Source organism: Ruditapes philippinarum, unplaced genomic scaffold (genome assembly GCF_026571515.1).
Source record: "Ruditapes philippinarum isolate M1 unplaced genomic scaffold, ASM2657151v2 ctg1650_1_1_1_1, whole genome shotgun sequence".
NCBI classification, from domain to species: domain Eukaryota; kingdom Metazoa; phylum Mollusca; class Bivalvia; order Venerida; family Veneridae; genus Ruditapes; species Ruditapes philippinarum.
In genome coordinates, this window is record NW_026852389.1 from 43861 (window position 1) to 71636 (window position 27776).

General features: G+C 32.1%; 1 protein-coding gene across 1 annotated transcript in view; it reads left to right on the top strand.

The window, feature by feature from the left end:
* The first annotated feature begins 381 nt into the window (after nucleotides 1–381).
* Nucleotides 382–27776, top strand: part of LOC132758703 (neuroglian-like) — a 46064-nt gene continuing 18669 nt past the window's right edge. The window contains exons 1-6 of the mRNA XM_060750402.1: nucleotides 382–476; nucleotides 19674–19730; nucleotides 20125–20233; nucleotides 20576–20795; nucleotides 26875–27025; nucleotides 27635–27763. Coding sequence (XP_060606385.1) covers nucleotides 19679–19730; nucleotides 20125–20233; nucleotides 20576–20795; nucleotides 26875–27025; nucleotides 27635–27763 — 661 coding nt within the window. The 5' untranslated portion in view covers nucleotides 382–476; nucleotides 19674–19678. The remainder of the gene's footprint in view (nucleotides 477–19673; nucleotides 19731–20124; nucleotides 20234–20575; nucleotides 20796–26874; nucleotides 27026–27634; nucleotides 27764–27776) is intronic.

Here is a 27776-nt window from a genome sequence, read left to right on the forward strand (position 1 = left end):
AAATTGGAGCCACGGGGTGGGGGTCATTGTTTCTCGCTATATGTGTGTAGTATAATCTTAAAATCTTCTTTTAGAAAACTCAAAGAGCTAGAGCTTAGATATTTAGCATAACACATCTTTTAATGGGTGTGTACCAAGTTTGTCCAAATAAAAGCCCTGTTAAAACATACTTAAAATCTTGTAAATGGTTAAACCGATAATCATTCGAAAAGTAGTTTTCGTGTTATCTCCAGAACCTCATTGGTTGGTGAAAGAATTAAAGATTTACTACCCGTCAGCAGTCAGGAGCTTTTAAAGTGGCAATGGTGCTTATACTGATATGTAAATAAGTCGTAAAATATGCGGAGGTATTGCAATAAAAAATATTTATGAAATAACCTAAATCATAGAGGAAGTCGTAAAATAAAGTATTTGTTAAAGCAGGTTAAAGTCCTGCATTAGGATACTTCAACTTACTAAAGAAAGCGGGGTATTAGGTAAAATTACATTTTTCTATTGCTTTTATACAATAATTATATATAATATTGCCTTTGCTTTTGCCGTCTGTCTGTCCGTACGAATGAAAATGTTTAGCGTTCACAACGTACCAAGAATATTTTTCTCTTGTTACATATATGCGAGCAATATTTGTGTTCATTGAATACATTTTTGTAAAACAATTCAAATATGGATCGGTTGGAGATCCATTTCATTGTGTTTATATTAGCTTAAAATACTTACAAAAGATAAAAAGAAAACAAAACAGTGAAAATCGGGTTATGATAATGAAATTCGTTTTGGAAAAAAGAAGAATTATTGCATATGAAAAGCTTTGTATATAAATTTGCTGACATTAATAATACTTTTAACAGAGTCTAAATTCATAAGTGAGATAAATCTTTGCTTTGTAGGCCAATGGCAAAAATATGGATTGAAGTAGGTTTTTCTTAAGTTAGTAATTTTTGGGCATACTAAAAGAAAGGGGTACTCCTTTTCTATAACATTCATATTACAATTTGAACACATTCTTTCATTTTTGGGAATATTTAATTGTCTTCCTTTTTCAATCATTAGATCATGAGATGATAGTCGGAATCTTGTTAGTGCTTTTTCTAAATTTACTATTTGGTATTACATCTAGCTATCGTTCTACATTTAATTCTTTCCTATACCAGCTATATGACTGTAATCTATTTGAAGTTCTCATTTCAGCAGCCCATGAGTGTTTATATATATTAATTATTCTTCGTTTTATAGTTTGTAAAGATACGAGATCAGCATTTTGGTATAACCAAATGTTTGTCGAAAACTTGTTGAACATGTCCGACTCAATTAATACCATTACAGTTATTACCATTTATAAAATCATCTTTAAGCATATTGTATGTCATTTTAATTAATGTATTATCATCTGTTTCCAAAATCTTATTAAATTTATTTTACGCTGTATCATCATAGAGGTACTGTTCGAAATTATTGTTGGATTTGAATGATTAGTATGTCAGACCTTTCGAAGAACCTGTAAGTGAACTTTTCCAGTTTTGCAAGAATTGGTCAATTAATGCACGTTTTATTGTCATACTGAAATTTTTAAGATTGATATTCATTTGGTTTTCCTATATGTATGTGTTACCGGTATTATTTTAAATTTGTTTTATTCACTGTAATCATTTAAAACTTGTATTAGAATTGAGCATTATATCATAACATACTTTAGAAATTTAATTTCTGTTATCCATAACTAATTTACACCAATAATTTACCATCCTTGATTTAACGACTATGTCCATTGGATAGCACCCAAGCTATGTAATGGTGTACTTTTTTGCTTTTAGTAATAGTTCTTAAGAAGTTATTTTGTACCGTTTCAATTAATTCTAGATTTTCGAATCCCCAAACTTCGCAGTTAAACTAAAGTATAGGAACAATAGTTTGGTCAAATAATTTCAACTCTAAATCAATTGGGAAATCAAGATTAAATATTTTCGAATAAAATATATGCATTGCTTTATTTGCTTGATTTACTAATTTTTTTCTAGCCTTAAGTTAACTTCCAGAACATGAGAAAAGTACTCCTAAGTATTTATATTCCTTAATTATTTTGATAATGTTTTCTGTCTTCAAGCTATGGTGCAAAAATATCTTTCCAAAAAAGGGGGTAGATTTTACTGCTTGTATATTGATTTCCGTAAGGCTTTTGATAAGATTTACCATGAGATCCTTTTTCAAGCTTTACAAAGAAAAGGAATAAATGGAAGATTTTTGTTTTTATTAAAGAAAATGTATTATTCGCTCTATTCATGTGTAAAGGTTCGAAGTACTTTCTGTTGTGATTTAAATACACGAAATAGTTCTAAAAATAGGCCTATGATAACTGAATTTTTCAAATGTAACATAGCAACCCGACAGGGAGACAAATCCAGTTCGACAATTTTTGCTCTCTTTATTGATGAATTAGCACATATGCTTCGCGATAAATGTAACTCTGGGATTTTAATTACACAAGAAATTCACGATATTGTTTGCCTCATGTTTGCTGATGATGTTGCAAGTTGCGCTGAAACGGCAGTTAAATTACAACAACAATTAAATGTTGTCGATGAATTTTGTAAAAATACAGGGATGGAAGTAAATTTAAAAAAAAAACTGAAATTATGGTTTTTAGAAATGGAGGACCGCTCATACAATATGAAAATTGGCATTTTCGAGGTAATACATGTACTATCAATGTTATTTCCGTTTACAAATATATGGGACTTTTATTTACACCAGGGCTATCGTGGAGTGTAGCACAGAAAAATTATATGCACAAGCACAACGTGCAATACTTTTTATTTATTGTTATAAGAAACCATATTGTTCTTTTCCAAAAAATGAAATTTTGATTTTGTTAAACCTATCTTATGCTATGGGTCACAGATATGGGGAAACGAATTTGTTGATTTTAACAAAAGTGTAAGAAGAACAACAAATATATGCATAGTTTTAGGAGAACATGAACGTTTGCCATTGTGTATAACTTATATTGTTAATTGTATAAAGTACTGGTGTAAATTGTTGAATATGCCAGATCACAATGTTATAATATGTTGAAGTCCCTAGATGAGATCAGTCGAAATTGTTTGGCTCACTACTTTATACTTATGGTTTTGGATATGTATAGCTTGCATAAGACATTGGAAATGTAGACATATTTATCTTAACTTTTCATCAACGACTGAAAGATTGTTTTGAACAAAAATGGCATAATGATATAAATACTGCGTCCCGTTGTTACCATTATAAATTTTTAAAGAGTCAATTTAACCCTGAACGTTTTCTTTACTGTGATATTCCAAGTAAATATATGGTTGCTCTTGCAAGGTTTCGATGTTCCTGTCACAAATTAACGGTTGAAATGGGAAGACAAAATAATATACCACTTCATGAAAAGAATATGTTTACTTTGTTTTAACCAAAATAATTTAATTGCTATTGATTGTGAATTTCATGCTTTTTTATGCCACCGCAGCATCTGCGATGCAGTGACATATAACGATTCACCTGTGTGTGTGTTTGTGTGTTATATAGATTGTATAGTGAACTTAAAAAATCTTCTTGTGAAAAACCACTTGTCCAATTTCAACCAAATTTGGCAGGATTGATCCTTGGGTAAAGGGCTACCAAAGTTGTTCAAAGAATTTCATTCCATGCTGAAATCTGGTTGCCATGGCAACCAAAAGTAATTATAAGAATAAATTCAAAAAATCTTCTTGTAAAGACCCAAAAGGCCTAGAGCTTAGATATTTTGCATAAGGCATTATCTGGTATACCTCTACCAAGATTGTTCAAATTATAGCCCTGGAGTCAAAATAGGCCCCGCCCCGGGGGTCATTGGTTTTCACTATATGTACATAAAGTAAAAACTTAAAATACCTTCTTGTACAGACCCAAAAAGCCTAAAGCTTAGATATTTTGCATAAGGCATTGTCTGGTAGACCCTTACCAAGATTGTTCAAATTATAGCCCTGGGATCAAAATTGTCCCCGCCCCGGGGTCATTGATTTTCACGATATGTACATATAGTAAAAACTTAAAATACCTTCCTGTTAAGACCCAAAAGGCCTAGAGCTGAGATATTTTGCATAAGGCATTGTTTTGTAGACCATTTACCCAAATTGTTCAAACTATAGCCCTGGGATCAAAATTGGCACCGCCCCGGGGGTCATTGATTTTCACTTTATGTACATATAGTAAAAACTTAAAATACCTTCCTGTTAAGACCCAAAAGGCCTAGAGCTTAGATATTTTGCATAAGGCATTGTCTTGTAGACCTCTACCCAAATTGTTCAAATTATAGCCCTGGGGTCAAAATCGGCCCCGCCCTCGGGGTCATTGGTTTTCCTTATATGTATTTAGTAAAAACTTATAGTAAAAAATTCTGCTAGCAATTGACAAATGCTCAAGGTTAGATATTTTGCATGAAACATTGTTTAGTGAACCTCTAGCAAGATTGTTAAAATTTAAGCCCTGGGGTCAAAATTGCCCCCGCCCCGGGGGTCATTGATTTTCAATACATACATATAATAAAAAATCAAAAATCTTATTGTCTGAAGGTACAAGGCTTAGAGCTTTAATATTGTTAAATGATATCATCTATAGGTACTCTACCAAAGTTGTTCAAATTTTGCCTCTAGTGGCAAAATTAGCCCCGCCTCGGGGGCCATAGGTTTTCCTTATATGTATATAGTAAAAAATCATCTTCTCTAAATTTACAAAGGCTAAAGTTAAGATATTTTGCATGAAACATGTGTAGTGAACCTCTAGCAAGATTTACAAATTACAGCCCTGGGGTCAAAATTGGCCCCACCCCCAGGGGTCATTGACTTTCACTATGTACATATAGTAAAAAAATAAAAATCTTCTTGTCTGAAGGTACAAGGTTAAGAGCTTTGATATTTGGTATATAATATCATCTATGGGGCCCTCTACTTAAATTGTTTTTATAATGCCCCTAGTGTTAAAATTGACCTGCCCCAGAGGCGATAGTTTTCCTTATATGTATAAAGTAAAAACTTGAAAAATCTTCCTCTCTGAATTGACAAAGGCTAGAGGTTAAATATATGGCATGAGACTTTGCGAAGTGAACCTCTACCAAGATTGTTCAAATTATAGCCCTGGGGTCAAAACTGGTTCCGCCCCGGGGTCATTAATTTTCATTATGTACATATAGTAAAAAACATATTTTTGTCTGAAGGTACAAGGCATAGAGCTTTGATGTTTGCTATATAATATCATCTATAGGTCCTCTACCAAAGTTGTTCAAATTTTTCCCCTGGTGTCAAAAATGGTCCTGCCTGGGGGCAGTGATTCTCATAATGTACACATAATAAAAACAGAATCTATAACAAATGTTTTCTGAATGGGAGAAAGCTACAGCTTAGATATTTGACTTGAAATGTTGTTTGGTGGACCTGTATCAAGATTGTTTTGAATTAAACCCTTGGGTCAAATGTTTGCCTTGCCCAAGGGTACAGTGACCTACTTTCTTGTCCTTTGATGTACAGCAATGAAATTTTGACCAGGTGCACAGTTTTAGTTTTAAAATTGAACTTTGATATCAGGTGACCTAGATTTTGAGAATGTGACCTACTTTCTTGTCCTTTGATGTACAGCTATGGAATTTAAACCATGTGCACGGATTAAGATGTAAAGTGAACTTTGATATAAGCTGACAAGTGTCTTACTGTGTTGTCCTTTGATGTAGTCATGAAATTTAGGCTGTGTGAAATATGATGTTCACCACCAAATTCACTAGACTCAAGTGCATTGATATATTCCTACTCTGATCTTTTATTGGATTAACAATAAATTTAACCACTAATCTGGTAATAAGAATTAGATAGGTCAGAGATCTATGCATTATGACAATCTTCAATTGTGTAGAAACAAAAAAAATCTGTTCCTACACTACTATTTAGTGTTGTATTAATGCGGTGGCATAGCATTTTTCTCAAATGCAATCTTGTTCAATATTCTAAGTGTAATGAAATCCGAACTTATTGTCTCCTTAATTGGTATTCAAATGGTACTACAATCAATGATTTTTATTCGCTGATAAATACACGAAATGAAGAAACAATTCATAAACTATCTCTTTTTATATTTCACTTATTGAAAAGGAGCAGCTCTTCACTTATCTTATTTTAATTTTATATTTTATTCAATTACATTCAATACATGTATACAATATTATATTTATACTGATGTGTATTTTGGGCTGGATGCCTTTATTTACTTAAATAAAGTTGATGAGTTATTATTTCAAGTGGTTCGTTGTTAAGAAGGAAACGGAAATTACCCGGTTTATTCGATCAAAATATAATTATTTTACTTTTACTTTTATTTATTGTAAGTTTCCAGTTTCCATTTAGTACAATATTCGTAAAAGTCGTTCGATAATTTTTGTAATGATTCAGGAGTATCACTTACAAATATAGTATCACCAGCATATAGTAACACAAAAAAGTTTAAGATAAAGGTCAGCTTGAATATTATGTTGTTCTATTATAATGCCATCATTGGTTAAACCAAGTTGCGATTCTAGGTCGTTAAGATAACTAGGAAATAACGATGGTGAAAAATTTTCCCCTTGGCGTACCCCACAGTTACTATTAATAATGGAGATGTAATATCGTTTACAGAAATACCTGATTTAATTTAAAATAATGTTATGAAATTTTCCATCAGTACCATTTTTAATTAATTTGCACCAGAGGCCAGTCCTTCATATTTTACCAAAGGCTAAAGAAAAGTTTATGAATGCGTAAGCAATTTCTTTTTATGAGATTTTAAAACATCTTTAAAAAATTTAAGGGTAATAATATGATCTGTTGTTGAGTAATTTGACCTGAAGCCAGCTTGGTTCTTTTTAATATATTATTTCTCTCTAAAAATGTAGACATTCCCTCATTAACTATAGCAGTGAGGATTTTACCTAAACAGCTTAAAATAAATATGAGCCTAAAATTTTCTGGGTTTAAAGGGGGTCCTTTCTTTTTATAGATAGGTTTAATGGTCCAAATAAGCCAGGTATCGGGTATAATTCCCGAGTTCAAGATCGTGTTAAAAGTAAACAATATATTGGAAGCATTAAGTGTTTTGTACATTTGATATATTATCATTGATAATATTATCTTGGGGGATGATGCCTTTGAGTTCTTACATTTATTTATAACCTTATTTTTTCTACGAAAGTGATTCGTCAATTTAAACATTCGGTATCATATCGGAACTTTGGTCTTGATTTGAATGAGTTTATAGTGCACTTATAATGTTTACTTGCTTTGTTTATGTAAATGTTTATTAAGGTCACATTTGCTACGGTTATACTTTTTTCGTGTAATATAATATACTAGTAATCGACGAGCTTTACTACATGAAGGCCCGTACCAGGGTTTATCATTTGGTTGTTTTGAATGAGTATTTTTATTAGTTTTATTTTTGAAAGTAGCAAAAGCAGAATCCATAAATAAATCAGAAATGTTTTTGTTGCATTTTCATTAATTTCAAATTTTGTCACATTTTGAAGAGAGTTTTTCTATACTAGACAATGCAGTTTTGTTGATATTTTCAACAAATTTACTGCCTTTTGGGAGGTTTCGTAGTAATTGAACACTCGCTAGTTGCTTTATTTTTTGCTCAACTATTCGATAAATAAGTAGAGCTATTGTAGTCAATCAAGCGTCGGCGTCTGCGTCGGTGTCGGTGTCGGCGTAACCACTTATGTTAAAGTTTTTGTAATTACTTAAATATTTTCAAAGTTCATTGACATATGGCTTTGAAACTTTGCACACTTGTCTACTATCATGACCCCAACTTGTAGACAGGAGCAGGTAACTGACCCCAACTTGTAGACAGGAGGAGGAACCTGTATAAAGCATTTGACAGAATAATGCCCCTTTATCGACTTAGAATTTTTATTATTAAAGGTTTTGTAATACCTCAAATATTTTCAAAGTCCATTGACATATGACTTTGAAACTTTGCACACTTGTTCACCATCATGACCCCAACTTGTAGACAAGAGGAGATAACTATATAAAGCATTTGACAGAATAATGCCCCATTTTCGACTTGGAATTTTCGTTAAAGTTTTTTAATACTTCAAATATTTTCAAAGTTCATTGACATATGGCTTTGAAACTTTGTACACTTGTTCGCCAGGAGCAGGAAACTCTATAAAGCATTTGACAGAATAATGCCCCCTTTTCAACTTACAATTTACGTTTACGTTTGCATACAACCTCAGATATTTTCATATTCTGTTGACATCTGGCTTTGAAACAACTTGAAATTTTATACTCTTCTTTGAGAGCATGCTAGGACTCTCTCCAAGGCCTATAACTGTAACATGGATTTAAAGAAAAATTTTGCCCTTTTGTTTACATAGAACATTTTACATTATCAAGGCTCTTTTACTATCAAGCAATTAGAATAGTCGAGCGTTGCTGTCCTACCGACAGCTCTTGTTTATTATTTTAGTCGGATATTCTGATATTTTTAGCGTAAGTGAAATAATGCTATGACCTTCAGAAAATAATGAAATATGAAAAACAAGATCAAGGAAAGGCGGCATTCAATGAACGCAGCCCTCACCCGACCCAGTAACAAGAACCAGAGTCAACTTCAGAAACATCGAATGACATAATGTTTTCTAAAATTTCCTACGTTTATATCATTTCCGACTCTACCGTTTAATATGAACATAATTATAATTATTATTTTTACATAAATCAAGAAGTTTAAGACCGGTTGAATTTACTTTAGAATCTTTAGAACATCTTGAAGCGGGGTATCCGTGAGCTAACAGTATATCAAGCGAGTTATAAGTATATAGAAAGTCATCATCAAAGCAAAAGTACCTTGCCAAAAATTCATCCATTTGCTTGTAATCGGGCAAGTTTGCTGTGTGTGCATTGGCATCACCAATCAAAAGACAATGTTTAGATTCTCAACATTTAGTTGACAACTCAAAAACAGAATATTCGTCTTCATTAAAGAAATCTTGATTGTATTGGTGGTATGTAAACAACATCTATCTAAATATTACAGTTTTCTAGCGACACATTTTTTAAGTTTATCCAGAATACATTTCACAATCATTTGAAACAATTTCGATTTTGTCAGCAAATAAAGTTTTAACAAAACCATTGATGCCACCGGACTTTCTTACATAATTTTCACTCCTGGGTTTAAAGTATAATGTATTACCTGGGATATCAATTATGTCATACTTGTCTAATTTACTTTCTAATATACATAAAATATCATATTCACTTATCAGTTAAATAAAATCAGGATAATTACAGCTGTTTTTAGGCCGCACACATTTAGGCTGCCAATTTTCATTTTTTTTATAACAGATATTTTAATTTTGCGGGGGGGGGATAAATTATATAAATATATGGTTGAATAGCAGGAGCATAAATTGAGTAAATGGTTGTTTAAAAAGCTCCGCAGGCAGATTATCAAAGCCGCTGCTTTTATTATTTTTTTGTGAGAAAACAGCATTTTTAGGTTCAAGATAGGAAATCATTTGGTCTAGATATTCATCATTTACAGACTCATTTAGACTTTCATTTTCTTTTATGCTTTCGGTACTGTAAAATGATTTAAAATCTTCATGTATGTCCTGAATATCAAGATTGTCGACAGTTTTTTTACTATTTGTATATTGATTTTCATTTTTTTTCCAGAATTCTTTTGGGTTGGCTTTACTTAGTTTTGCCAGCCTTTGTTTTTCACCGTTATTATATTTCATTTAATTGAAACATTTGGTTTTATCATATGCTTTATTATATGCTGTTTTTGGCCTGAATATATTCTGTCCGTGAATTAGCACAGTGTTTGTTACGTAAGAATATATTTCTTTTTCTTTTGGAAAATAGATCTTGCATCATAACACTTGGCATTAAACCAAGGTTGTTTGTTATTTCTAAAATTTGTTTTCCTTTTTTATCTTTAAACTTTTTAACACACCAAGATTCCGAACTCTTTATAACATATTTAAGAAGCGTTCATTTCATATCATCTATAATATTTTTGAGTTAATCATATCGTCGGGCTATAAACAAGGAGGAGTTATTCCCCCTTTTATTGTTTGTCAATATCTGTTTTAAGCCCTAATCTGCCTTCGCTATTCTTAAACGAAAGATTGCAACAATCAATAAGGTTTTGACCCCGTGTTTATGGTAACTCTATCCTTTGATTTTTCCTCAAGGGGGGTTTACAGGCATATAATGTCACGTTCAAAAATCAATAAATATCACGACACGATAACCCTTCCTTTTAACCCTACAACGCTTTCCAGTCAACTATCAAGAATAGCCTTCCCTTTGAGATAACTATTAACATATCTTGCTGCAGCAATTCAAACAAATCAGTATTTATAATGTTATAAGCGAGTGAATTTTTAACCCATATATAAACCACCTGCAAGAAAAAATATCCATGTCTAGGCCGAAAAAGTTTTTATCAAGTTTTACCCAAATAATAGCATCATGGTATGTTTTAACAACAGAAATGCCCCTTTGTAAACTCTCTTTTATATAGACAACAATTCCACCGCTGCAGCGCTTTGATTTTTTGTGTTGAAATTTTCTAAAACAGTTAAAACAAGTATAACCATTTATATTGATTTTTGTGTGCTCGTTTGCCCAAGACTCATACAAGAAAATTATGCCATAGTTACAAATATATTTTACAAAGTCAATGTCCCCGATTTTATGTGTTGACAGACCATTATTGTTCCATGAGAGCACCTTGACTTCAGCCTCCGATATTTCCTAGTATGCAGACGAATTATCTGTGCAAGTACTTCCGGTTCCGCTTTGGACAGACTCGGTTAAGCGGACCTGCTTCCCATCTATAAATAGCTTATCGTAGCTGAACCAGGCCTTTTTATCGGCAGCACATGCTTCGCGAAGCTTTGGTAATAGTGCCTTTCGTCGGTCTGCTACCTCCTTAGGAAATTGCTCGTTAATGTAATATCGAGTTTTTTTTCAATGCTGGGCTTGCGCGTCTAATCATTTCGCGATCTTTAAAGTAGGTAAATTTTGCCACTACATTCCGAAATCTTTGAACTCTTACACCAGGATGATTAAAAGACCTTTTCTCCCATGCGATGCACTCGCTCAAATTTTAATGAATCGACCAAGTCTTGTGCCAATTTCATTTCTTTCGTTAAGAACGTACGTAGAATTGCTTCCGTTTGCTCGGGTTTTTCATCAGCATCTTCTTATATCCAGAAAAAACCAGATTGTTCCTCATAGTTTTGTGCCTGAACATAATTAACAGTACTTTGCAAGCTCATTTTATCATTTTGTAATTGTGAAATTTGACTTTTAGCCTGTGCTAGTGCCATCTCAAGGTTATCCATCTTATCCGTAATTTTGTTTGTTTTCTCAATATTTGAAACATTGCTATCTTGCACATAATTCCAGACTTTCACTAGTTCAGTCTCAACATTACCGACCTTTTCTTCCAGAACATCAAGTTTACTCAACCTTTGGTCCATTTGGTTTATTTTTTTATTCATATTTCTGAGGAAGTCCATGATGTCTGAATTTGAAGGGCATGTGTCATTTTTGTTCGTTTCGGTTGTTGTACTTTTATGCTCAAAAACGGAATTATCAAGATTATTCATTTCTGCAATGGAATCATTAAACAAAACAGAGTTTGCACCTCTTATTACGTCACTAACGCTGTCATTTATGCTTGAACCGCTGACTGCTGCTTCAGGTCGAGCGTTGAGCCGGAAATTTTGATTTAGCTTTTGGTTTTTTTGCCACTGTTACCACTGTGTTTACGTTTACCCATAGATGTCAGTTAATATGTAGATTACTATATAAATTGTTCAGTTATCGATATAAAGATTAATCCTTGAACTAACATTCACTTATTTGTTCGTGCTTTAAAAATCCTTTGTTCTCAATGAAGAAAAGTTATTTTCGCAAAGTTTACCTTAGATTGACAAAATATTCCAATAACACTTTAATATATTTATCCTCCATTATTTATATTCCCTTTTCACTCACAAAAAAACACAAATATTGTCAATAAACACTTAGAAAACGGATTAAGAAAGAATTATGTATTACAAATTAAAATATAGCAAGTAAAAATATAACAGCTGGTGTTTGCAAGAGCAAAATATTTCAATCTGTTACGTTAAACAAACAAAATTTCCATTATATTTCATGCCTATCTGTTGTACTGATTTTTGCAGCGTAACGTAATGCATTTTTGTTAATGTCATTAAATCATTACATCACAGATAACTTTTCGAAATATAATTCTGTAAAAAGTACCGAATTTTGTTACATTTTTAACATTATGTACATGCAAATATTTATTTATATTGTAATACAAAGTGCTTCAGTTATTATATGATTTTTAATCTGCATTTAAAATATACATCTTTATTGTAAACAATAACAGCTTTACATATGTTTGATATGTGAGAAAAAGAAATAAAATTCTTCCATTTGTACAAAAGTGATATTAACGAGAGCTATACGACACCTTCTACGCATCCGTTAATAATTGGGCATTTTTTAACGATTATTCGTTTATTGATACCAGTGAAAACCTTAACGAGAGGCTAACAACAGTCGTTAAGCCAATGGTAGCTTCGAGATACTGACCCTGGGCGCGTAGTAATAGGATAGGAAATCCTTTTTTAATATTAATTTGTAATTATATTTACAAACCGTATCTTCGGTATTTTAATTGGATCAATTGATAACAAATTATGTTTTTGTAAATAAATAATCATGTCTCAAATCTGTGAACAATTTTAAATTTTCTGTTCAGTGGAAGATGTGTAATTTTGTTTGTTTGTTTTAGAGCTGTAAATTGGTCGTGAATGTTTTTTTTTAATTTTGATATCTTTGAAATCATTTTTCTCATCTGAAGGCAGGCAATTTTAATAGATCTATTATGATTACATTTATTACATTCCATGTAAATGTTTAAACTATAAAATATCTGATGACATGTTTGTTCATTTTACATCACACCTTTCATGTATCAAGCATAAAACTTCTTCATAAAAGTTAGTATGCAATCGAACCTATTTAACATAGGAATGTATGTAATATTTTTCTTGTTTATTGAAACTTAAAGATATTCCCGAGTGATCAGAAAATTCGTTAGGGCTTAATATTTCAAAGTGTTTAAATAAAATCACTAGGATCAAAATGGGCCCCGCCACTTGGTGTCATTAATTTTCCTTATATGTTTACATTAAAAATGTAAAAATTCTCTTCTTTTAAAAACCCCAAAGAGCTACTGCTTAGATATTAAGCATAGTTATGTCTTCCAATTTTGTTAAATAAAAGCCCTAGGTTCAAACATTCGCCCCGCCGTGGGTTGTCACTGATTTTTTATATGTATATAGTAAAAACTTAAAAACTCTTGAAACAAATCCAAAGACAAAAAAGAGCTAGAGCTTAGATATTTAGCATGAAACACCTTCTCGTTGTGTCTCGTTGTGTCTACCAAGTTCGTTTGTAAATGACGTTAGGCGTTCAACGGCTACGCACACTACTGCGCAAAACAAAAGAAGTTTACAACTTAATACTGTGTTCCGTTTTTTCTTTAGTCTTGTTACCGCGATGTACGATGGAACGATGGTGAAAACGCGATGGTACGATGATGAAAACACAATGGTACGTACGATGGTGATATCGCGATGGCGCGATAGTACTATGTTACATCGCGTTTTTCACCATCGTATCATCGTGTTTTCACCATCGTCCCATCGCGCCATCGTGTTTTTATCATCGTGCCATCGCGTTTTCACCATCGTGCCATTGCATTTTCAACAATCGTACCATTGCGTTTTCATCATCGTGCCATTGCGTTTTGACCATCGTGTCATCGCGCTTTCACCGTATGCTTGATATTTGGCATACAGCATTGACATGTGGTCCATATCGTGGGATTTTTTATTTCAGGTCTGTCACTCATCCACTTCCTGTTTCCCGACTTAGTTAAATTATCGACATTAATGGTCAATGGTAGAAAATTTCCTAACAGTTTTTTTCTCAGCAACTATTTATCACAGCCTATTTATATTTGACATACATCATTGACATGTGGTCCTATACAGTGGGATTCGATTTCAGGTCTGTCGCCCATCCACTTTCTGTCTACTGACTTTAAAAATTTTCCACATTAATGGTCAATGGTAAAATGTTTTGTAACATCACATCCTCATGAATGATATTTGATATACAAACCATTTTAACCAGATAATAGAGTATGATGTACTTATCAATGGTATATTGAACTTATTGTTCATAGTAACAGCCATAAACTATTTATTACATTATGTACATATATTAAAACCATTGATGTCCAACTTCAGTGATCGAAACTGTTGGAATAGTATAATATTAGCCAGTGATAGTTCCGATCATTCATTAAGTGATGCAGATATCAGTATCAACAAATATCTTTATTCAGATTCAAGCTAATTTTCATGAAAATTTTGTAAATTGTATGATTTTATGAAGTGAACAAAGAAAGTTATTTACAAATGGAACTTACAAGCAACATAAATTACCTGAAGAAGGTCAAAATATACAAAATATAGTCTTTACTGCCTTTGTCACGCAGAATGGTGAAAAATACTTCAAAATTAGTCATTAATTGCAAACAACAAGCAAATACATCTTGAATCTTTTTAACTTTCCTCAGAAGTGTTATTACATTTTCTCATGTTTGATTTTCTTGAAATAGTTTATGTGGAGGTGTTCACCTTTAAGAGTTAACATAATTACAGACGGAGAATCTAATATTTGTGTATAAGTATTAATTCATACATCTGTCATCTTCATAATGAATTATAAAAAGTAAAATAAAATCATATATTATTTACATTATACAGTAATACAATGTCTTCATATGTTCATACCATACAATTGTACACATTAACTCAGCTGTGTTGAAATCATTCTTCGATGAAAATTTAACACACAACATTATTCATTTTGAAAATATAACAAAAAGTAAACGAAGCATAAACAATCTCTCTACTCCTGAATTATCATAAGCAGATTGCTGTACATAGATCACCTGGTCAATATAACCTTTTGATAGCTTAAATGACTAAAATGGCCATCGAGCACGAAATTCTCCAGGATCGCTACTAAGTAAAACACGCTCATCTCCTTTCATTCACTTCCGTTAAGAACTAAACGACTAGAATTGGCTATCCAGTACAGGTTTTGCATAATCACATGCTTCTTAATACACACCAGAACACAACTACATGTTCCTCAAATTCTGCCGACACATAATATACAATCTTCAACTCATCTATAGCAATTGACGAGTGCAATAACAATGAACTTTTAGACCGTGAGTGCCAGTACAACTAGTCCACTACCTAATTTTGTTTTTTTCTCAATATTGAACATTGCTATCTTGCACAATTCCAGACTCACTATTCAGTCTCAACATTACCGACCTTTTCTTCCAGAACATCAAGTTTACTCAACCTTTGGTCCATTTGTTTATTTTTTTATTCATATTTCTGAGGAAGTCCATGATGTCTGAATTTGAAGGGCATGTGTCATTTTTGTTCGTTTCGGTTGTTGTACTTTTATGCTCAAAAACGGAATTATCAAGATTATTCATTTCTGCAATGGAATCATTAAACAAAACAGAGTTTGCACCTCTTATTACGTCACTAACGCTGTCATTTATGCTTGAACCGCTGACTGCTGCTTCAGGTCGAGCGTTGAGCCGGAAATTTTGATTTAGCTTTTGGTTTTTTGCCACTGTTACCACTGTGTTTACGTTTACCCATAGATGTCAGTTAATATGTAGATTACTATAAATTGTTCAGTTATCGATATAAAGATTAATCCTTGAACTAACATTCACTTATTTGTTCGTGCTTTAAAAATCCTTTGTTCTCAATGAAGAAAAGTTATTTTCGCAAAGTTTACCTTAGATTGACAAAATATTCCAATAACACTTTAATATATTTATCCTCCATTATTTATATTCCCTTTTCACTCACAAAAAAACACAAATATTGTCAATAAACACTTAGAAAACGGATTAAGAAAGAATTATGTATTACAAATTAAAATATAGCAAGTAAAAATATAACAGCTGGTGTTTGCAAGAGCAAAATATTTCAATCTGTTACGTTAAACAAACAAAATTTCCATATATTTCATGCCTATCTGTTGTACTGATTTTTGCAGCGTAACGTAATGCATTTTTGTTAATGTCATTAAATCATTACATCACAGATAACTTTTCGAAATATAATTCTGTAAAAAGTACCGAATTTTGTTACATTTTTAACATTATGTACATGCAAATATTTATTTATATTGTAATACAAAGTGCTTCAGTTATTATATGATTTTTAATCTGCATTTAAATATACATCTTTATGTAAACAATAACAGCTCTTACATATGTTTGATATGTGAGAAAAAGAAATAAAAATTCTTCCATTTGTACAAAAGTGATATTAACGAGAGCTATACGACACCTTCTACGCATCCGTTAATAATGGGATTTTAACGATTATTCGTTTATTGATACCAGTGAAAACCTTAACGAGAGGCTAACGACAGTCGTTAAGCCAATGGTAGCTTCGAGATACTGACCCCTGGGCGCGTAGTATAGGATAGGAAATACCTTTTATATTTATTTGTAATTAATATTTACAAAAACCGTATCTTCGGTATTTTATTGGATCAATTGATAACAAATTATGTTTTTTGTAAATAAATAATCATGTCTCAAATCTGTGAACAATTTTAAATTTTCTGTTCAGTGGAAGATGTGTAATTTTGTTTGTTTGTTTTAGAGCTGTAAATTGGTCGTGAATGTTTTTTTTTAATTTTGATATCTTTGAAATCATTTTTCTCATCTGAAGGCAGGCAATTTTAATAGATCTATTATGATTACATTTATTACATTCCATGTAAATGTTTAAACTATAAAATATCTGATGACATGTTTGTTCATTTTACATCACACCTTTCATGTATCAAGCATAAAACTTCATAAAAGTTAGTATGCAATCGAACCTATTTAACATAGGAATGTATGTAATATTTTTCTTGTTTATTGAAACTTAAAGATATTCCCGAGTGATCAGAAAATTCGTTAGGGCTTAATATTTCAAAGTGTTTAAATAAAATCACTAGGATCAAAATGGGCCCCGCCACTTGGTGTCATTAATTTTCCTTATATGTTTACATTAAAAATGTAAAAATTCTCTTCTTTTAAAAACCCCAAAGAGCTACTGCTTAGATATTAAGCATAGTTATGTCTTCCAATTTTGTTTAAATAAAAGCCCTAGGTTCAACATTCGCCCCGCCGTGGGTTGTCACTGATTTTTTATATGTATATAGTAAAAACTTAAAAACTCTTGAAACAAATCCAAAGACAAAAAAGAGCTAGAGCTTAGATATTTAGCATGAAACACCTTCTCGTTGTGTCTCGTTGTGTCTACCAAGTTCGTTTGTAAATGACGTTAAGCGTTCAACGGCTACGCACACTACTGCGCAAAACAAAAGAAGTTACAGCTTAATACTGTGTTCCGTTTTTTCTTTAGTCTGTTACCGCGATGTACGATGGAACGATGGTGAAAACGCGATGGTACGATGATGAAAACACAATGGTACGTACGATGGTGATATCGCGATGGCGCGATAGTACTATGTTACATCGCGTTTTCACCATCGTATCATCGTGTTTTCACCATCGTCCCATCGCGCCATCGTGTTTTTATCATCGTGCCATCGCGTTTTCACCATCGTGCCATTGCATTTTCACAATCGTACCATTGCGTTTTCATCATCGTGCCATTGCGTTTTGACCATCGTGTCATCGCGCTTTCACCGTATGCTTGATATTTGGCATACAGCATTGACATGTGGTCCCATATCGTGGGATTTTATTTCAGGTCTGTCACTCATCCACTTCCTGTTTCCCGACTTAGTTAAATTATCGACATTAATGGTCAATGGTAGAAAATTTCCTAACAGTTTTTTCTCAGCAACTATTTATCACAGCCTATTTATATTTGACATACATCATTGACATGTGGTCCTATACAGTGGGATTCGATTTCAGGTCTGTCGCCCATCCACTTTCTGTCTACTGACTTTAAATTTTCCACATTAATGGTCAATGGTAAAATGTTTTGTAACATCACATCCTCATGAATGATATTTGATATACAAACCATTTTAACCAGATAATAGAGTATGATGTACTTATCAATGGTATATTGAACTTATTGTTCATAGTAACAGCCATAAACTATTTATGACATTATGTACATATATTAAAACCATTGATGTCCAACTTCAGTGATCGAAACTGTTGGAATAGTATAATATTAGCCAGTGATAGGTTCCGATCATTCATTAAGTGATGCAGATATCAGTATCAACAAATATCTTTATTCAGATTCAAGCTAATTTTCATGAAAATTTTGTAATTGTATGATTTTATGAAGTGAACAAAGAAAGTTATTTACAAATGGAACTTACAAGCAACATAAATTACCTGAAGAAGGTCAAATATACAAAATATAGTCTTTACTGCCTTTGTCACGCAGAATGGTGAAAAATACTTCAAAATTAGTCATTAATTGCAAACAACAAGCAAATACATCTTGAATCTTTTTAACTTTCCTCAGAGTGTTATTACATTTTCTCATGTTTGATTTTCTTGAAATAGTTTATGTGGAGGTGTTCACCTTTAAGAGTTAACATAATTACAGACGGAGAATCTAATATTTGTGTATAAGTATTAATTCATACATCTGTCATCTTCATAATGAATTATAAAAAGTAAAATAAATCATATATTATTTACATTATACAGTAATACAATGTCTTCATATGTTCATACCATACAATTGTACACATTAACTCAGCTGTGTTGAAATCATTCTTCGATGAAAATTTAACACAACATTATTCATTTTGAAAATATAACAAAAAGTAAACGAAGCATAAAACAATCTTTCTCCGGTATAATAATTGATGTTATACATGTAGATATCCTGGTGTACATATATAACCCTTTTGATAGCTTAAATTTGAATAAAAATGCATCGGGACACTAAATTTCTTCAGGACGCTTATAAGTAAAACCGGTCATTTCCTGACTGAGTTTTGAATATCCGATTTTAAGAAAGGGACTTCATAAATGGTTTAAATATTCTTGTAGGTTGTAATACTTTTGCAGTTTAATAGAATTTAACCAGAACATGATTGTTTTGAAATTACTAACCTGCAAAGGTATTTTACGAAAGCCTTAAGTTGCTGTACACTCTTGTATATTGATTTGATTCTTCAACTAAAACATATTTTTCTTGTGTCCAGACGAAAAACTCAGTGGCATATATGCTTGTGAAATTTATGATTTCAGTAACTGCAAACTGCTGAAAACTTCATATTGATGACACTTAGTTGTGAAATCATAGCTGTTATAGACATACTTGGGCACAGCTCTCAATATAAACTCTATTTTATATGCAAGGTATAGCTGTCATGGATGTCATTTTTATAAACAATTTCCACTTGTTATCCAACAAAATTTTTGTTCTTTGAAACTTCTTACATTATCATAGCAACTTTTACTTTCTTTTGAATATATAGCAAAGATGTTACAAAGAACCGCCATATATCTGCTGTTCCTGTCAACAGTATTTGCAGGTAGTTTTATCTTTTTTTATTTATTTCCAGTTTTTTTTTAAATTTAAAGTGAAAAGTGAAATTAAAGCTGTCATTGATTCTCTCCAAAGGGTATTGACAATATTATACTGTACTTATAAATGAATGACAAATAATTTAATATTGATGATACTGAGATTTTCTAGATTAAGTTATCTATTTCATTTACTTGTTTTCATGCTTTTTAAATAAAATTAACTGTATGCAGAAATTTATTGTATGTATTGTTTATGAATGTCTTCTGTATGACTCTGTACATCATTTTTCTGTCATCAAAGCCTATGAAATATAATAATTAACAAAATATTGTTAAGCACATTGAATATATTTGTCTATTTTTTGTATAGTATTCATGTGTAACCTTCTGTTGTTTCAGTTAATCGTCCACCAAATATATACGTGCAGCCAACAGACCGTGATATATATTATATACCTGGAGAATCAGTTGAGATATTGTGTATAGCTGATGGTATACCAAAACCAAAGTAAGTCAAAATTATTTCTACAAACACGCGAATTTGTTCTTTTATGTCCATATTTAAGTTTAATTTCTACATGAACAGAACATTAAAACTAGGATTTATTAACAAAATAGTGTTGTTGTTTTTCTGGAATTTTATTAATAAAACAGTATACTATTATAAAATAATTGTAGTTGAAATAATTTTGTAAAAGGGTTACTTGAAATATACATTAGTGTTCTTGTACCGATGCATCTAGAAAGATGCCAAAAAAAATGACTATTACATTAAGTTGTTCTTCATAAAAAAAGTATGATATCTCAGGGAGCATGAGTATAATGAATAGTATTATATTGATACCTGCAGGTATATATGGAGACGTAACGGGGTGGTTTATAATCCCAGTGGTCAAGAAGACCGTGTGGTCCAACTACCAAATCAAGGTACAATCGTGTTTAACAAGCCAGGAGATAAAGATGAAGGTATCTTCCAGTGTTTTGCTGACAATGGGTATGGAATATCTGCTTCAGTGAAGATCAACCTGAGAAAAGCTAAACTCAAAAAATTTGCATATGAACCAAGACAGGTATGTGTATGAAGCTTAAAAATTATTTGCAAACCTCAAATTTATTTCACTAGAAACATAACAGTTGTTCTTCCCTTCATATGTCATATTCGCAGAAGAAGAACTTTTATTTGCACTAAAGCCCTAAAAAGAGCCATTGACAAAGCATCAATATACATACATACAAAAAATAGAAACATGGCAATACGTGACAAGAAGTCGAGATGGCATATGTATTCACGGGAAATAATTCTTTGGTAAATGGGAAAGTAGCTCATACACTTTAAGCTGATTCAATGTGTACAATTGTATGTTATGAACATATGAAGACATTGTATTACTGTCATATAAAATTACCAAACCAAAGACCTTCAGGGAACAATATTAAACGAAGAGTAGTTTCACATGACATCTCGCTTGGGAGAGGCAGAATAATGTAATTTCTAAATAATATTTATATGGTTAACGAGGTTGGATGCTCCTAGATAATATGTTGATATCATTTAAGGATTTTGCTCTTTCTTGGAAAGGGCGCTATCCACAAATGATACATAGCGCTAAATATGATACATTCACCAACACATAAATGGCCCATAGAAAAACGAAAACGAACATATAGAGCACATGATGGTGATTTGTACATAACAACGTCATTATAAACAGAAAGATTAGGAGTCTCCATCAACGGAACCATTTTTAAAGGTATCTATGACTAGGTTATCACCAAAGTACTCAATATTATGCATGAAACATAAAGCATTTTGTTTGACCAAAAAGATTAAAGTAGTCTTATAAAATGAAAAAGATATATCTATATATATTTTATCGAGTCACCGTTTTCATTTTTGATGAGTTAACCCTTGACAGAAAGGTTAAATATCAAAAGCGGGTTATAATATTTATAATGTAAAGCAATTTATTTTTACCAAAAATTTTGTCTTAGTAAGCATTAACCTAGCATTATGTTATAGATATATGTACATGTAAAATTGACAAATCTACAGTGAATCGATCTTTGCTGACGTTTAATAAAAGCATGGATACGTACGTGTAAATACTTAAATTACGAATATCTGTTACATTTTCTGTATTCATAAGAGTAATAAATTTAAAATTACTAGGGTGATTCCAATAGTATCTCTTGATATATTTTGTACGAAGTTCTTTAAACATTTTACATACAAGTACAAAGTGGTATTCATCTTCTAATGTATTACATATATGACAAATTCGTTCATTAAAAGGAACACATTCTAGTTTTCTCCACCTTCCAGATTCTACCGATAATGTATGAGATGACATGCGTAAACGTGCTAAAGCTATTCTGTACTTACAGATATTTATAACATCTAGATATTTGCTAAAATTAAAACTAACTATTGTTCTAAAAATCAGTGCTCTTGTCGAGTCTTCTAATCTGTTATTAAAATCAATCAGCCATATATCTTTTATCCTTTGTTTTAATATCAATAAACATAGTTCTTTATTTTCAACACCTTGGTTTAACCATACATTTGGTTCGTTAACTGCGTCATTCTTTAACATCAAATAAATATTTCTAATACACTTTGATTCTGGACATGTACATAATTTTCACCAATATTTTATAACACTAAACATTCTTTATGATATCAAACTTTGTCTACAAAGCTCGCCATATACAAAATCATTTCGGGTAGATGCTACAAGACTTAACAATCTTTTACAAAAACTTAAAAATGTTCTTTCTACATGTGGGGCTTTATAAAAACCCCATACCTCTGAGGAATACATTAAAATTGGCATAATTAACTTATCAAATAAATCAAGTGTATGTTTGGGTAATAAATCTGTAAATTTATATAAATATTAATTCATTTTGAAAATAGCTTTTAAAGCCTGTTCAGCCAAGAACTTATCATGTTGAATATATGAACCACCTGACGTAAATAAAACACCTTAATATTTAAAACGTAATACATTTTTTAATTCCTGATCATTATACAAGTAACGTAAATTATGAGGTAAACTTCGTGCTTTTCTGGACACCATGACTTTAGTTTTTCTCGTATTTACTGTTAATGTCCATCTATTAGAATATTCTAATAAAACAAAAGAATAATATCATCGGCGTATATCAAAAGACCTATCTTTATCCTTCCAACATCAATACCTTCTATACCTCTATCATTTAAAGTTTGCTCTAGATCATTTAAATACATGCTAAAAAGAAAAGGTGAGAGACTTCCACCTTGACGAACGCCTAAATTACAGTAAAACGCAACACTTAACTCATTGTTACATTTCATTTGTGACTTAACATAACTATACATTGACTTCATAACATTTAATGTATTTCCACTTACACTACATTGCAAAAGTTTGTACCACAATATATCCCTAACAACAAAATCGAAAGCTTTTTGAAAATCTATAAATGCACAGTACTAATATTTCTTATTATTTAAACAATGGTTAAGCAACCCATTAAGAACAAAAACATTATCAGTTGTACCCATACCTTTTCTAAAACCTGCCTGAACTTCAACATATATAGAATAGTTTTCAGCCTAACTATCGAGTCTGCTGTTCAAAATTCGACTAAACAATTTGCCAAATGTACTCAGTAATGTGATTCCACCGTAATTTCCTGGTTCATTTATATCACCAGACGTATGGATTGGAACAACAAAACCCTGACACCATTGCTCAGGAAAATAACCCCTGCTTAAACAACTATTGAATAACACATGAAAGTTACTTTTTAATTGATCAGCACCATTTATAAAATTTATTTGAAAAACATATCCGGTCCACTTGCCGTGCTTCACTTTAACTGCTTTATAGCCTTGATAATTTCTGAGATTGTTATTTCTACATCTAATTCTTCAAACATAACTTGTATTTCGTTATTGAGAATTATATCGTTAAAATATAAAATATCATCATCAGCTTGATAAAATGGCTATCTGGGTTATTAATTGCGCTAAAAAATTCGCAAATGTATCTACACCTATTTTGGGAGAGCTATTATTACATAAAGATGCCTTAAATAACTTTCAATAAAGCTTTGCATTTTCAAATCCTGACTGTATAAACTTATCAGTATTTTCTTTTCTATGTAAATATTTTTTGCCTCTAATCATGTTTTTATATTCCTTTCTTTCTTGAATCAGCCATCAAGTTACGATTGTAAACCGTTTTATTTTTATTGTAATTGTTAGCATTGTTATAAAAATGTTTCAGTTTTCTTGAACATTCGCCATCAAACCATGGTTTATCGGAATTTTGTTTAATATCCCTCTTATCAAAAATACGCTTTCCAAACAAAGGTGTACAAATGTTTCCAATAATTTCAGAAAATTTAACAACATTTGAATCAATACATATCAATTTTATTTGGGTCCCATTTGTAAGTAAAACGATTTTTACTATCACATTTATCATCCGTTTGCGGTACATTTTGAACATCATTTCATTTTAAACTAAAACTAACTATACAATGATCGGACAATATGTTAGGCATTCCGACATTGAAATAACAAAAGGTATTCAAAATAGATGGACTAGCGAGCACATAATCTACTAGACTTTTACCCGTATGACTTATATATGTATAATTACCCGGGTCATTACATGCTCGACCATTCATAATCCTTAAACCGCTTTGCTTACAAAAATCAATCAGATCATGGCCATTTCTATTGACAATACTATCCTCAGTTAATCTTGGTAATATAACATATGTATCATAATCATCAGGCAAAAAATAAACATGCTTATCTAAATCATCATACTGTATAAAATGATCTAAACGGCCTACCCTACCATCATGTCTCCCAGCACCAATATCTACAATTATCATTTGTTTCTGCAGATATCTTAACCATATCATCCAATATTCTATCATAAACCGGGATTTGAGTTAAATGCTCGCGGCTACTGCCTTGAGGAATGATATAACATAAGCATGGATATAAATCAAACTTGCACTCAAAAAATACATAAGATAATTTCAACCAAAAAATATCATCGCTGTCACTGTGATAAAGACAAACGTTTGTTTTTAAATTATCTCTTATATAACAACAGATTCCACCCGAGTCCCTTTTAGCATTATAATGTTAATTAGTTCTGTGGAGTGCATGAATATAAAAACCCTCGACTTCCATATTTACTAACTCGTTCGACATGTTTCTGTGAAAAATAGTAAATCTTTTTTTCTAAAATATTCCATAATCTCATTATGATCGAGTTTATTTACATTTCGCGTTATCAAACCTTGAATATTAAATAAGACACAGTTTAAGTTAAAAGTCTGTTTCTCCCCGTCATCCTATTGATAGTTTGAATTAGTGGAATGGTCACTTTTCATGCTCTGCTGATGATCACTGTTACGGTTGTCTCCGGACATTCCCGAAAATTGCCGAGTATTGCTATTGGTCGGCGAAGAACCATCAATGCTCGTTAAAACTCGATTTGATTGCTCATTGGACTGAATATTCGTTTTTGTCACCTGACTGTATGTACGTGGTGTTTGTAAACAGCGTGGACTTGTTAACATGTAAATTATGATTGTGGTTCCCGGCGCCTACATTTACCGTCGTTTGTACTGGACCGCCATGTCATTGTAACGGATAATGCACGATAGGGGGAGATATGTCTGTTTCACTAAATTAAGAGAGTTATTGGTTATGTCCAGGTTAACAGGTTGCGTTGCTAAAGTGTGCGATTGAGAATCTATCACAGTTGAACGGATATATACGCTGTGCTCAGCTGTTTCGTTGAACATTTCTCTCGGGAAATTCATCTCTCAAAAGTTTTCCGTTTACAATTAATTTAGCCGGGTATTGTATATTACACTTGTCTTTATTTTTGAGAAATTCATGTGCTGAAAGTCAAATAGTTTTTTGCGTGCAACTGCAATTTTTTTCGGATAGTCTCGGTCATTTCCGAATCTCGTGCCGTATAAATTTTAGACATTTTCCAAAATATACTCAGTGTCTCGATATTCGCGGAAAGCAATGATGACTGGTCGTCTTGGTGTCTGTGTACGTGCACTTGCTCTACTAATTGAACCAAGATGATGAATTTTCTGGACACACATTTCCGTTAAATTAATGTCTAATTGGTCTGACATGAAATCCGCCATAACGGTATATATATTCTCGTTTGTTGAATCCGCTAATCAGTAGAAAATCAGGTTATTTCGCCTCGAACGCGCACTCTGGTCTATTGTATGGTATGCTAATTGCTTCATATACAGTTTATGTCAGCCAATATCATGACCAATTTTGTCTACCTTGATAATTGTCTGGTTCAAATTTGAAGACATTTGTATTAATTTTTCATCATCCTTCTCTAGCTTATCAAGTTAAGAACACATTATAGATAATTTGTCATCTATAGATAGTGAAGAAAATGAAACTGTACTGTTTTGGCTTGTTGAAGAATCCATATAACTACGTTTTACATTCTTAACATTGTTCGAATGTCGAATGGGCGTTTGATTACAGGCGACAAACTGTCCCTCGAAACGTAACATATTATATCTCTTCTCAGTTGCAACACCGTAAATAGGGGTACTTGCGTTATTTTGTGAGTCCGACATCGTTGTAAAACATCCAAGGTACACTTTTCAAGACTTTAATCCAAGATTCGACCAAATAAAACACCAGTAAAACCATTTAAAAGTATGAAAATCTTCACATTCGAAAAACTGCGTCCATCTTGTCACGCATGCGTATAAATTTCAAATTAATAATAGGTCCGTAAAAGTGGCTGTGAAGCATTAATTGCACAAGCGATGGTTAAATATGACTTCCAGTTCATTTTTTTGCCGTCATCTGTATGATTTATACTTTAAGTTTTTCTTAAAATATTGTTTTAATATTTTACTGGAAACACCTAGAGAGTCAGAATGAAACATATTTACACTTTCAGATCTTACATGTACTTTATGCCATTATTTGCCATTTATGTAAACATAATGGTATAGTGTGTATAGTATGACATAGGGACACAGCATTTGTCATATTTTAGTTAAAATGTTACAAAATGTCCCCTGATTAAGTCAATATTGTAAAGTAAGTATGCGACTAATTTCAATTTATTTTTTCAGACACATACAGTTTATGCTGGGAATGATCTAACTTTACCATGTACACCGCCTCAGAGTTATCCACCTGCAGTTCTATACTGGGTGACAAAAATACCAGATGGTAGATGGCAAGCTATCAACTTTGATAAACGAGTTAGCATGGATATTGAAGGTAAGTCTGCTGAATTTGTTTACAGAATAAAAATAGATTACAAATGAATGTTTATGAATGATCTAAGTGAGTAGATTCTAGTGGAGTGATTTAATGTAAGGTGGGGGTAAAGTGAAGTAAAACAAAGTGATGTTGAGTCGAATGGAGTGTTATTGACTGGTATTTAGTAAAGAGGAACATATTAAAGTCATGTGGGGTGATGGGAGAACAGTAAAGTGGTGTAGTAGAGTGATGTGGGGTGTAGAAGATTGTGATGGTGAATGTAGATGAGGGTTGATGTGGGGTGTAATTGAGTGATGTCAGGTGTTATGGAGTGGTTTTGGATGTAATAGAATGGTGTGGGATGTAATGAAATGAATGAAAATTTTAACTTATAAGGAAGAAATGTCATGGTTGAAATTAACTTAAAAGTCATATACACATGAATGTGTTGTTTTATTTTTGAATGTTTATTGTAAAAATATTAAGAGCCAACATACAACTGCACATTTGAATAATACTGCTTGGCTGAGTTATTTGACCTGGTCAAATACGCATGACATGCCAGTCTTGTTGCAGCCAGCACTTGCAGGACAATTATTCTATATACAACCACACTTTGTTTTTCAGGCAGGCTCCGATTTACAAATGTGTTGAGATCAGATATGATCGGGGGAAGAGCTTACTCCTGTTTTGCCATCAACTTCTTCATGAGAGACAACGCCATTGGTCCAGAACACGTTGTCACAGTATTTGAATGTATGTTATTATG